Source organism: Gadus morhua, chromosome 13 (genome assembly GCF_902167405.1).
Source record: "Gadus morhua chromosome 13, gadMor3.0, whole genome shotgun sequence".
Classification (NCBI taxonomy): domain Eukaryota; kingdom Metazoa; phylum Chordata; class Actinopteri; order Gadiformes; family Gadidae; genus Gadus; species Gadus morhua.
In genome coordinates, this window is record NC_044060.1 from 12,704,237 (window position 1) to 12,718,305 (window position 14,069).

General features: G+C 46.2%; 1 protein-coding gene across 1 annotated transcript in view; it reads right to left on the bottom strand.

Annotated features, from left to right (window-relative positions):
- Window positions 1–14,069, bottom strand: part of adamts9 (ADAM metallopeptidase with thrombospondin type 1 motif, 9) — a 51,215-nt gene that overhangs the window by 17,528 nt on the left and 19,618 nt on the right. Inside the window, exons 23-28 of the mRNA XM_030375196.1 lie at window positions 13,093–13,212; window positions 8,714–8,821; window positions 8,351–8,518; window positions 5,966–6,214; window positions 4,485–4,646; window positions 3,773–3,949 (exon numbers count right to left, since the gene is read on the bottom strand). Of these exons, the coding sequence (XP_030231056.1) occupies window positions 3,773–3,949; window positions 4,485–4,646; window positions 5,966–6,214; window positions 8,351–8,518; window positions 8,714–8,821; window positions 13,093–13,212 (984 nt within the window). The remainder of the gene's footprint in view (window positions 1–3,772; window positions 3,950–4,484; window positions 4,647–5,965; window positions 6,215–8,350; window positions 8,519–8,713; window positions 8,822–13,092; window positions 13,213–14,069) is intronic.

Below are 14,069 nucleotides of genomic sequence, written 5' to 3' on the forward strand. Positions count from 1 at the left end.
TTTGTACATTTTCATTCAGCAAAAATACTGCCCTTTGTAAACACAAGTTGGAGAGAGGACTGCTTTCCAAGCTCTTTGCCAGGCCTGAGGGGGTCTACGTTTTCTCACTAGAGGATCTATGCAAGCCATAGGTGAAGCGCTCAATAACCTAGGCCACTTCCACGCGGACGCTGTAATTACGATATATCTCAGGTCGGTAATGACGAGCTGAAAGTTTTAATTGATGTTATGTACGTTTTAACAGGGCTGCAAAGTTTCCCAGCAGCGATGGCTACGGTGCTAATGAACGTTTATTAGATGTTTGTTAGTGGTTCCTTGCAGTAATTCAGGCTTAAAGCAGGAGCTTACCCTTAGCTCCTCTACCAAGGAGTCTGATTGAGATAAGCTTGCACATGGACACACATGTTTAGCCGATGTTAAAAGTCTTTTATGGAAGCACTCTTGGATTAAAATAATAAAAATCAAAGAAGACTTTAGTAGTACCTCTACTTCATCTTTAATCGTAACCTTTTTCTGCAAATAAAAACACAAATTCCAAATACAAAATCCATAAAAAAATTAAATATTTGACATGGCATTATATTGTAGTAGCAATAAATACAATTAATTACATAAATATACACACATTGTCTTGAAACACAGACTAATACTGCCATGTGTAAATGATAGCAACAAAAAAGACAACCTTATTTCAAGAGCCTGTTGGTTATGGTATTAGAGGTGTTATGCTTTACATGAGATCGACGCCATTAGTGTGACATAAGAAGGGAACTAGGATAACAATGTTTGATTTGATGTTTTTCCAACCGTCACCAGATTTGAGATTCACCTGTATAGATATTCACTAAGCCCAAATCATTGAAATCACCTGGGCATACATCACCCATATTTTAACAAATGGTTTCAAAAAGGTTACTGAACATTGACAGACGTGGAATAACACTCTGACTGAACATGCTGTCAACAATATGTAAATTATCAAATAACAACTTGAAGTAGTTTTTCATGTATGGAATGTATGCATTTGAAAACCTTCATTATGTTAGCACCTTTAGCCTAGCGGCCTTGTTTGTTTGTGCTACAACTAGAGGGTTTATCTCATATCCGGTAAAGGTGGAAGCAACGTCAAAACTATGTTTACTAATCCAACAATTTTACAGGTGAGCAGAAAATAAGGAAGGAAAAAAACAAAACATTGATATTCTGGAGAATCCCTTTTACTCATCCAATTCTACACTGATACGACTCAGACTATGCTGCCTGACTCAAAGGCTTTGTGTTTTACTTCCTCTGAATGACCTGTGCGCACACACACGGCAGTTATCACGAGAAATACGTCTTCCAGTTAGTCGACGCCATGCGTTAAGACGTGTTAACAGGCCCTTAAAATAAGGTATGCTGTCAGAAGAGACAGCTATGACATTTATGAGGAGAAGAGCTGACAAATGGTGGGCGGGCGGATGGGCTTTTGTCGGCAAGCAAAAGTTTGCTTCTAACCACAGATACAGAATTTTAGCTTTCACTAGCCCCCGTGGCCCCGTCCCGTGTAATCACTAGGAGGTAGAGGCGGATGCGTTCCCCCTTCCTCCGGATCTGTGCTTAGGCCAACCTAATGCTGCTGTTACAAAAGCCCACAACAAATACATGCTTGCAAAAAAATATCCATCGAGTGAGAGAGAAGAGGGGGGTTTTGGGTGGTGGGTGGGGGGGTCAGAGGTGCGGGGGTTAGGGGTGGGGTAGGACTATGAGGGGGCTGGGGGAGGGAGGGGGGGCAGGTCATCGTAAAAACCAGAGACTGAGGTAGACACATGAAGTTGGCTCAGGGGTGGAGCTACAGAGGGAACAGGTTTGGTGCGGTCCACAAACACACGTTGGATAGGCCGCATGACGGGACAATGTTCTTCAGAGTCAAGTGAGTTAAATGATGTGTACACAATACAAAATAAAATGCCTTCAAAAAAGATTTGAAACTATGATACACTTGCTATTTGGCTACGTTATTTCGATCAATAAGCAAACCGCTGTTGGTAAAAAACAAAAAATGAAATTTACAAACACACAAAAACGGATTATCATAAAGCGAGGTGCAATAAACAATAAACAAACCCACTAAACCATTAATTTATTCTCTGTCCTTTGATTCGTCTGCCTCGCGTCTCCCTTGTTTCGCCTATAGCACCGTCGTCATGCTGGTGGTTGTGTTTTTAATGGCTAGCTGAGCTGTGTTTGGTTCCAAGTGAGGTATTGTTGCGCATAGCATTAAGCAACTCCAAGTATTTACATAGCAAACAATATAGAAACGCAATATAAATATACTCATACAAAGCACCTTTCGGTAAGAGTGATTCAAATGTATTGGCTTGGCATGGTCCACAATAAGGAAATGTGGTTTAAATTCCTCTGCCAAACAATACAATGGGTATTGGCAAGATGTAAAACAATAGTACAATGCCGTTCTGAGTTGCGGTCGAGCCATTGTGTTGAAAGGATGGTTTGGAAATAGTAATCAAAAAATAACGCTGTTCCGATTGACATCGCCACTACAAAAGCCACTAAATGGTTAATTTCTTCACAGAATCTACATAAATGAACTGCAAAATAAAGTGTCAAATTAGGATTAGTAACTGCTTTCTAACAAACCACATGTGCCTTGAGACAAATTGAATTCTCGGTACATAAGCCAGTCCAACATCAGCGTTGTCATGAAGATGTATTCTTCTCCAGAGTACGCAGACAAAATATAGTTTGGCCCCATTGTAGGCCGGTGCTGTCAACCAGCATATATCTTGGTCTACCAAGAAGTCGTGTGCAGCACCACATTCTGGAGGTTACAGTTGACTCTTTGGATGATTACAATAAAAAAGGCATCGTATATTCCTGATATACAAAAACATTCATCAGTATTTGCATATGAACAACGATTGGCTACATGTGCGAATACAAAAAGCTAAGACACAAAATAAATCATTTGTTAAGGTTAATGCTATATACAAAAGATAATAAAAGGAAAGAAATATCTTATGCAATAAATTATCTTTAAAAACAATATCTTACAAACTAATTTTGATTGTAATACAAAGTGATCCTGATGTTTAGTTGTTTTCTTCCAACACTGTCACAAGGGACCGACAACAGTTGGTATGGAAACTAGAACACGCCAAGAAATGTTCTGATGGTCACAGCTGTCAGCGGAGCATTTGGTTCAATCAGCGGAGCATTTGGTTCAATGCTGTCGTCGTGTTTGTTAGCATTAATGTTGAACGCGAGCGAGAAGCTCCAACGCTAAGAGGAGAACCCCAAGCGATAAGGGTCGCCCCTCTGACGCTAAGTGGAGCACCTCCAACGCCAAAGGGTAGCACCTGCGACCTCCTCTAAGTGCAACAGAAACACCATTCCATTGGTCTTGAGAACATCGACCAATCAACAGGGAGGGAGAGGTGAGATGGGTTAGTCGATGGTGGGGGTGGTGCTGGGGGAGGGTTGGTCGGGGCGGGGGGGGGGGGGGGGGGGGGGGGGGGGGGTGGTGGTAGATGCAGGAGGGCGAGGAACAAAAGTGTGACTTGTGTGATTTTCCAGCACGAACACACACTTCAAATGTCATCCTGCCCCCATTTCATTCGTGTTTTTTATGGTTTTTGGGGTCATGCAAAAACAGGCTCAGCCATGAAACTCCTTGTGAGGTGGAAGAATAGAGACTGTTTAATGGAGGAAAAAAAAAAAGCAGGGGGTTGGAGACAAAACCAAAAAAGGTAAGTATGTTTTACGAGCGTACCGAGCTCCATGGGTCCGTGCTCCAGTGCGGGTTCGCCGAACACGACTGAGTATTGCACTGCTCGCGATCCGGCGGTTTGTCCAGGATCTCGCAGCTCAGATGGTTAAAGCGCTCGCCGTTAGGGCGCTGGCAAACCACCAGCCTGGTCTTCACCCCGCCTCCGCACGGCTTGGTGCACTGCCAGACACACACACACACACACACACACACACACACACACACACACACACACACACACACACACACACACACACACACACACACACACACACACACACACACACACACACACAGGAACAAGGCTGTGAGTGACAAGTCATTACAGGCTTACATAAATATACATTAAGGACGCTTCATGGTTGTTACACACCGTGCCAACCAGCCGACTATGATGGAGGCCGGATCCAATTCGAAAGAGAGTTTTACCAATAGTAACAGACAGACGGACCGACAGATAAAAAGACAAGTTGATCCAATTGTATTTGTATAGCCATTAATCACAGTTCCAGTCTCAAAGGGCTTCACAGGCAACTTTATCCCCCCCTCTCCCGGAGAGGCAAGGAAACTCAAAGAAGAAACCTTGAGAAGGAACGCAGAAAGAGGGATCCCTCCCTCCAGGGACGGTAAGGACTGCTATGAGCTCCACAACGGACTGAGATAACACAAAGACTGATTGGTGTATAGTTAGTGAGCCAGGCGGTCTTCGTCCTACCTCTCCCCAGTTGCCGTACACCCACTGCGGGCAGGGCCCGGACTCGCAGGAGCGCTGCTGGATGGGCTTGCTGCGCTCCTCACAGCTGTTGGCAGAGTAGCCGTTCTCGTCCTGGCAGACCACCACCCGGCGCTGGAACCCCCCCGCGCACGTGCTGGAGCACTGGAGGCCCACCCGCAAGAAGAGAGAGAGGAGGTCAGTCTAGGCCGGGATACTCGGATGTTGTCCGGCAACCGAATACGATGTGTTCCCGTATGGTGCACAGACACACATGCATCACCGAGAGAAAGTACATGTTACTACTACCGAATTGAATAACGAACGGGCCAAGGGTTTCCGACCACAGCAAGCAAGTTGAGTCGAGTTCAGTGGAGGGAGATCAATGGAGGATAAATAAAACAATGCTTGACTTATTGAAGAATCTAACGTTAGGCTATTTATTATGAAACTGAAGCCTCCTCTAAATCCCTCGGCAAAGAAAGGCGGAAATATTCTGGGGGACTTTAAAGTAACACACTCCCGTCTCACATCTCACATCCCCCCCCCCCCCCCCCTATCCCAAAACAGACACAAAGACACATTTCAAAAGCTCGACAGTTCAAAAGGAGCGTTGGTTTAACTCGCACAGAACAACATTAACGAAAGGCTGAACAATGTAGAGTGCCTCGCACAAGGATGGAGGAAGGAAGAGTCGCTCAAGATAGCTTTCATTGTTTCCCAGAATGATTTAAAAAGGGCTATTTTTGGGCAGATTCAGGGAAACAGATAAACCATCAGTGACCCACATTTTTTAATAGCCAGACGATATTGAGAGACCGCAGTGACCTTTAAGCTCGGGGTCAAACTTCTGCGGAGCTGCATCTCACCGGACGGATCAGCCCCGTCATAGTGAAGAGGGCTGGGAGGACCGCGATTGTATATGAGTGAGGCTAGCCCATAGGCTAGCAATATAACATTTAGATAGTGGACACCACCTTGAGCTCAAACACACTGCGGGGGATTTATATGACCATCGATTTTGGATTCCAAAGGCATGTCGACACTGCATTATTTATGCTTTTACCATATTTAAATATGTTGAGCCTTTGAATGGTTGTCTTTGATAGCCAATGTTTTTAAAATACATAAAGAACTATGAATGGCCATTGTGTGTGCAGGTTGCTAGGTAAATCAATATACTTGCCTTGCCGTACAATATAGCATATTTGTATGGGGAAAGACATAGATAAATCTTGTAAGGTGCCGTTAAAAACTGCTTTAGTTTGCTCTAAAACACATCACGACGGCCATTATGTGTGTCTCCCTTTAAGTACTGGCTCACTTAAGGCGGTGCATCTTTATACCCTTTTCTACTGTGAAACCTCCCGTTTTATATTTAATTGAGCCTTGTTGGAAGAACAACACCTTTGCTTTGCATAAATCATTTGTGTTTTTCTTCACTTTCAACCAATTTGTAGACCTTAGCACGGGGCTGAACTCACCGCTCCCCAGGGTCCCGTCCTCCACTGGTCGGCCTGGGAGCGTGGCAGGTTGTTCCTGGGGCCCCCGCCGGGCAGGGAGGGCAGCGAGCGGGGGTCCCCGGAGCGGGACGGGCACTGGGACATGGCGCAGTCCTGTTCGATGGGGGGCTGGTCCTCCGGGTCACACTCGGACATGTTCACCTCCTGGTCGTTGAAGTTAACGCACAGCGCCTGACGCGTGGTCTTCCCCTGGCCGCAGGACACCGAGCACTGAACGCACGCGCACACACACACAAACACACATGCACACACACATACACATGCACACACACACACACACACACAGACACAAAACCATGAAACACAAATATGTATACACACACAACCACAAACAGAGATGAAATAATAGATAATGAAACACACACTGTCTACACTAATGTAAAAACGTGTCCTACAACTGAACAACCATAGTTTGACTGCTGTAGCGCCTGAAGAAACACTGAAGCATTCCCCAAAGACACCACACTGTCTGCACAAAGGACATGAAACATCGCCCACAGTATGAAACAGTTATGCTGCTCTGCTCACAAAGAATGTACATCCTGACCAAGGCTGTATGCAACATGTGGCACCACAGCCATTTCACATTTAATATTATAATACATGGCTTCGTGTTTCCCTGTTTGTGAACGCCGTGGATCTACACACGCATACTTCGTGATGATCACCGCACACAACACAAGAGGATTACACTCAAAGAAAAAGAATCACCCAACTGTACATTCCTCGTACTTTCACGTTTTTTGCATACTAATTTGTTGAGAGACACCCGTGATGCACCAGCCAACCCTTCGGACCAAAAAAACACTATGCCTCGCTTTCGGGGACTTCTGTTCTCAGGAGAAGACCTCATACTGCTCCCATTAGATTCTCCCATGCCGGTCCTGCATTCCCTCGTGCAGCAGGGACATCTTTTATCCTTAAGCAACAGCTGTCTAGTGTAAACCCTTTCCCTAGATTACCAGCACGGTCTGTCTTAATAACATCTCCGGCACGCCACGCGGTCAACAGCAGTGCGCTCGAGATATCGCAGAAAGAGGGAATTTGTCAAAGGGTTGGAAAGGCCTGAGATAGAGTCACTGCGTTTTATCCGATATGTTACACCGTAGAATAAGGTGAGGACACTATTCATGATGTTATATTGCATTATGTCGTAAACACTTTCAGGGTGGTGAAAGAAAAGAGACATTGCTGTACATTTAACTGTACTTCTCACATGTCTCTATGATGTGTGGATTCGTGAGGGTTTCTGGTATGTGTGTGCGGCTGGGGCAGGTCTTTGAGGATCACACACACAGCCTTGGGATGAACTTTTTCTAGTTTCCTGCCTGAAGGTCAATGAGTGCCTTGAGCATTTGTGTGCGTGTGCGTGCGTGTGCATGTGTGTGTGTGTGTGTGTCTATTTCGGTGCGTGCGCTTGTGTATATTTGTGTGTGTGTGTGTGTGTGTGTGTGTGTGTGTGTGTGTGTGTGTGTGTGTGTGTGTGTGTGTGTGTGTGTGTGTGCATTTGTGCGTGTGTGTATGAGAGTGAGGTGAACAGAGGTGTAGGCTGCAGTGCTGCTACACCAGCACTTTGTTTGATGAGAACCATCTGTAAACAAGGAGAGATCACAATATGTCCCAGCTCAGACTCCTCATTCCAACATCTCTCTCTCTCTCTCTCTCTCTCTCTCTCTCTCTCTCTCTCTCTCTCTCTCTCTCTCTCTCTCTCTCTCTCTCTCTCTCTCTCTCTCTCTCTCTCTCTCTCTCTCTCTCAAAATATCTCTCTCTGTCTCTTTCCCTCTCTTTTTTGCAAAGCGTATCCCTTTCTTTCTTGCAAACATAAACTCTCACTCTCTCTAGTGTCTCTACTCTAGTCACCTACCAACCCTCCACAAGGCCCCGCAACAAACCCGCCCCTCCACTTCCAAGAATCTCCCCCAAATCCCTTTCTAAGAACGCAAGCTACGTAGATCGAATAAAAAAAATGAAATTAATTCAATTGCAAGGCAACGAACGACATGATGTGTGTAGACACGGTGGATTGTCAAGGGCTGGAGATTGATTATCAGCACACGTGAAGGGAACCAACCCCATCTGCACCACGATGTGCATGGAAACGATTGTTGATCAGCTACGGTTGACGTGTAACGTGCTGCAGGCCCGAGGGGGGTGGGGGGGGGGGGAGAGACCTCGCAGATCCACCATGACGAGCCTTTCAGGATGCTTCATCCCCCTGCATATTGTGCTTTCTAACGACCAGCTCAACCAAGATGAGTTCATTGTGGTGCCAGCGTGAGGCGACTCAAACAACAACAAAATCAGCCAGGAGGAGGTTTACGAGGACATGTCCAGCAAAGTGCTTACCGCGGTCCATTCCAGAACCTTCCACTGTCCGCACGCCACCACGGTGCACACCTCCCGCGCCGGAGGCTTCTGGAGGTGGGCACAGGCAGACTCCTCCGCGACCCCGCCCTGGTTGTCGCGGCAACTCACGTAGCGCATCCGCGTGCCTTTGCCGCAACTTGCGCTACACTGTTGTTTGGGAAGAGAGAGTGAGAGATTGAGAGAGAGAGAGAAACACACACACACACACACACACACACACACACACACACACACACACACACACACACACACACACACACACACACACACACACACACACACACACACACACACACACACACCAACACACACGGAGGGGAAGGCAGAAGGAGGGGCACTAACTTGTGTCCAGGAGCCAAACCGCCACTGTGTCTTGTGTCCCTGGTTGGAGGGAGTCTTGGTGCCTGGTGGGACAGGGTCGCTGCTGGGACATTGGGCCAGCTCACAGTCCTATGGAGGCAGGGACAGCCCATCACAGGGATGGACATATATCCACTTGATTGTACCACAGCAATGGTAAATACGACATTTTGATATTGGAGTCAATAACATTCAAAGGGTGTGCGTTATTTTTCAACCACGGGACACCTCTGCTTTGAACACTTCGTAATTGAGGCGCCAAAAATCCCAAATGAACAGAAATGGTCGGATAAAACTTTTGACCAGTCGTTACGCTCCAAAAACAATATGCTCAAAGCACAGCAGAGCAATATTTGAAATTCAGCTGATGAAGTCCATCGCAACACTTTAATATTATGGATGTAAGTAACTAATGTCTAACCGTTTTCGGTAATTGGGTCATAAGCGGAATAAACCATTCCTGGGTGTCCCTCTTTGGGAAGATAATGTACAACAAACAACCTGAGCATGGCCTCAGGCGCCTCACCACCCCCGCGGGCACTTCATCATGGTTCATTCCTTACATCGTTTGTGAAGGTCTGACCTCTGGGGCCAGCCTTGGGGCGGGTTCACGTTTTCTCTTTAGTCATACATATGGTAGCTGACCACGATTTTTTTCACCCTGCCGGGCACCCCTAGCCCCCCCTCCCCCCGACCACCTTAGCATAACAATGTGAGCTGGGGTTTGCCGCGTCAGTTCAAACTATGGATTGTGGTTCTAGGCGGCTCAGCGTAAAGCCCTGATCCCTGTCATAACAGGTCCCAGTGGAGCGCTATCCAGAGCTCCAATGCCCATGCTGGCGTGGTTGTTCTGAAAAGCCCCACCCCTCGTTCGACGCCGCCTCACTCCCACCTCACCGCCACCACTGCCGCTATCGACCCATGACCTCTGACCTCCCCCCTCCCGAGTATCCGGGGGTCAGGGTTTTTTCCCCCTTTCTAAATGGGTTTGCGTGGCAGCGTCTGAGCAGGCTCCACATTCCACACGCCTCCTGCCTCCCAGCGGAAGCGAACAGGTCCTCTCTCAGGTCCTCTCCCTCTCCCCCGGCACACAGCATATCTGTAGCACACAGACCTCGCTTTGTAGACTCGGGATGGTGCACGTTTGTGTGTGTCGGTGTGTTCGTTTTTTTGTGTTCATGCGTATAAGGGTTTGTATGTGTGAATGTGTGTGTGTGTCTGCGTGTGTACGTTTGTGTCTACGTTTGTGTGTTGTGTTATGTGTCTGAGTGTGTGTTTTATTGTTTCTGAAAGTGTGTGTATGTTCTTGTGTGTTTTAGTGTGTGTGTGTGTATGTGTGTGTTAGTGTTTGTGTTTGTGCATAATAACGACAATAAGCACCCTGATGGCTGGGGCCCTGCCAAGGTTTGACACACAAAACCTATTCAACCCATGTTTCCGTCCCTCTGATTAACAGGTGAAGTAGTTCTCTCTCCAAAACTGGCCTTCCCCTCCACACAGTAACACACACACACACACACACACACACGTGAATCCTAGTGCCAGTGAGCCCCACTGAGCCCTAACGAGTCCTAGTGAGTCCCAGTGAGTCCTAGTGAGCCCTAGCAGGTCCTAGTGAGTCCCAGTGAGTCCTTGTGAGTCCTAGTGAGCCCCACTGAGCCCCAGTAGGTCCCAGTGAATGGCCATTGCGAGGCGCAATGGCCATGTCATGGTCATTGGTACTGTCTGTGAGAAAACCTTGTTGTGTTCCATTGTAAATGCTTAAATGTTTACCATGTTTAAATGTAAGTATAATTGGTTAGAATGGATGTCATTGTGTCTCCGAGACCTAAATAGAATCAATTAAATGGAAAAAGATCAAGAGCTGCTGGGGGGGTCAGTCCTCTGAAATGGGTCCAGGGTGAACTTGCCCTCTAAACCACCACCCACACCCTGCCTACCGTATCTGCTAGCTCAACGAAGGGCTCAGTGTAAGATCACGTGAAGCTGCGAGTAGTGATCGAGAGCCCTCGGGAACACACAAGCACCAGCACACACACACGCGCGCACACACACACACACATGCACAAAAGCACCACTTCCGGATTTACATTAAGGTCCGTTACGATTATAAACAGAAACCGCAACACCTTAATCAGTGAGCTGGGAAGAAGGTAGTGTTCCTTCGAAAATGCCTGCTTTATCATTAAATCATCCGCAAACCGGAAAACATGCTACACCCAGGAAAGCAAAGCCTGGGCTATTTCTGTGAATTACAATTATCGCTGTATGTAATCAAGCAGACTTCCTTCCGAGGTGTTGCTGTGGTCATCCCCAAGACTAGTGGTGAACATCCATGTACGCTAACCGACAGCAAGCGTGTGGTTAGCTAGTGGTGAACATCCATGTTCGCTAACCAACAGCAAGCTATAGGGAACATCCATATTCGCTAACCAACGTCAAGCTAGTGGTTAACATCCATGTTCGCAAACCAACGTCAAGCTAGGGGTGAGCATTCATGTTCGCTTACCAAAGTCAAGCTAGTGGTGAATATCTATGTTTGCTAACTGATTGCAAGCTAGTGGTAACCGTGTGGTGAAAATCAATGTTCACTAACAGATCACTTTTTTCCATATCTTTGAACATCCAATAGCTGTCTTTCTCAGTCCAAAATTTTTTATCTCTAAAGGGCTTGTACATCAGAATGCATCATGGGATTTTTTGTTGTCGATACCAATTTGAGAACCAACAAGAGAGTTGTAAAATCCTGAATAAAACATAAATCTACAGTCAAACTTTTTTTTGCCATATCCGGCCTGCGAAACATTGCGGCAGTTTGAAACACAACAACATATCCCCATAATGACAAATAATTTCGCAATAAATTACCAAACAATGAAACAAACATCATTACTGGAACATTCCTGTGTGACGCCACGATGTGGATCCTATTCCAAACGTTATGTCAACAGAAAGGGAGGCTGATCCCAACAAGGTGAGCCGTCTGTCCCACCTATAGTGCTTTGTATGCTACCAAACTTCATACTTTCAAGGGTAGCCTACTGTCATTTAAATGTCCGCTTTTTGAGTTTCTCTCTGTTTCCACTACATATTTATTTTGTCTTACTTTTTCATAAAAGAGAAAACTAAACTGAGCTGAACTCTGCTTAATTGATTGAACGAAGGCAACTGCAAACATAGTTTTATGATTTCCAGATTGAGGAATGAAATGGAGTCCTCCCCGTCAATTTAATTAAATAAAATATCTGATTTCCAGACTAGCATACATTATCCATCCACCACATTGAAGCTTGACAACTGGGAACGTTTTAAATAAAAAAGTTAATCTCTTCAGCAAGACTTGAGAATTGACTTGGACTATCACCAAAAGACACGCTTGTGTGTGTGTTTGTGTGTACTTGTGTGTGCCTGCAGCCATTTGCAATCCCTAGAGTCGATGTTCTATTCTCCCCTTACTACCCCCACACAAAATTAAACCATTTCCATTTTCCCCTTTTCCGCCCTGAGAGATCAGAGAAAGAGGAGCAGAGAGGCCCAGCTCACACCTGGCATAAACATAAGTCTTGGATATTACTCAGAGCTGTCCACTGATCACAAGTGGACAGCTCTGAGTGTGTCAGTTAATTAGAATGAGTCTCAAGTGAGCATTTGTGATCGGCTCTCACTTCCCCGCTCAATATGCAAATAAACACATCCATAATTTCCGTTTGCAACGGCCAAATGCGTTGTAGGAGGAATACATTAAATACATACAGATGGGGACTCCGTTAGAATAGTCTTTTTTGCTTAGAAAGGTTCCTTACTGATTGAAATGTGGTTTGGGTTGCTGAAAGTTTTAAACAAGCCAATATCGACAATGTCTATGTAAATACATTTCTGTTAACTATCTATCTCCTAATAAGGTATGGGGACTATGGGGATAATTAAGACTATGGCCCACTGATGGATATTCCTTGTAGCAGTATTATGATTGTTACGAACTCCGGCGGCAACAGTGTTGGAATCTATGGGAGTCACATACCACTTATCACCAAAGGTGTCGCCAATGAGATTGTTTAGGGCAGGGGACTTTGTAATGTGTCTTTTGCGTAAAACTATTGACCAAACGATGGCTCTTTAGAGAGTAGCACTGCTGCCCAATGGCTTGATTATGTTTCTCGCCTTTTCCCTGACGGTCTGAATAACTTGCTCAATCTGTTGCACGTTGCTTTTTATAAATATATTGTCACTAAGGGGGGCCTGAAAAATACATCAAGTCTGGATAGAAACCGGCCAGTTGGTAACACTGAGGCTATGTGAAGAGAGGGATGAGTGGAGGCTGGACAAACTGAAAGCAGACAGTGGGGAGAGGGGGGGGTTACCTGTGTGTCGGTGGGCCGTGTGGCTGCGTTGCACTCCATGTCATCCATGACTCCACCGTAGGAGCCCACCACACACTTCACCGCCCGCATCTGGTAGCCCTGGCCACACGAGGTCGTGCACTGGAGGGGAGGGAGAAGAGAGACAGGGGGGAGAAGAGAGAGAGAGAGAGAAAGGGGGAGAGAGAGTGCAAAGAGACATGGGGGAAGAGAGAGAGAAAGTTAGAGGGAGTGAGAAAGAGTGAAGGGGTAGTGATGAAGGACAATTCAAAGGTAGGGAGCAGGAGAAAGAAACAGTGAGCGAGATGAAGAGAGGGAGAATGTGGTGCAGATCAGTGAAAGGGAGTCAAAAAGACAATGAAGAGTAAAAAAGAGAGGGGAGACAAAGAGGGGGAAAATATGTTAATTATTAGTAAAACAAAACAAATGGAGACACACACACACACAGATGTACTGATGTTAAAAAATCAGACTTGTCTTCTCTACCCCCTCCCTGTACCTCCTACTCCTCCGGCCTCTGTCGTGCAGATGAGAACTTGGCTGCATCACGATGCATGAATAACTTATTCGACACTGCACCGACACTTCTTCCACTGTAGCCAACTCGGCTCAGCTCCCTCCCTGCCTGGCTAGGTGTGGCACCGGCTGCTATGTCTACCATCCAGCACATGCTCCACTAGACCGCCTCAAAATATACCTTAACGCGAGTATGGCCTTTGATGGCATGGTGCCGACCCAATGGGGCCGGGGTCCATCAGCACACAACTCTATCCTGGCATTAGGAGTTCATCAAAAATGTGCAGCAGCGTACATTTGTCGAACCATAGAAGTGTTGGCATGACACGGACACATCTCTCCGTTCACGTACAAACCCACTGGAACTAAATCTCTTGGAACACATATTGGGAACCCCCGCCAAAAGCTCTATCTTTAGAGCTCACATCCCGGCCATTTGTACAGTAAGGTCATTCAGTGATCCC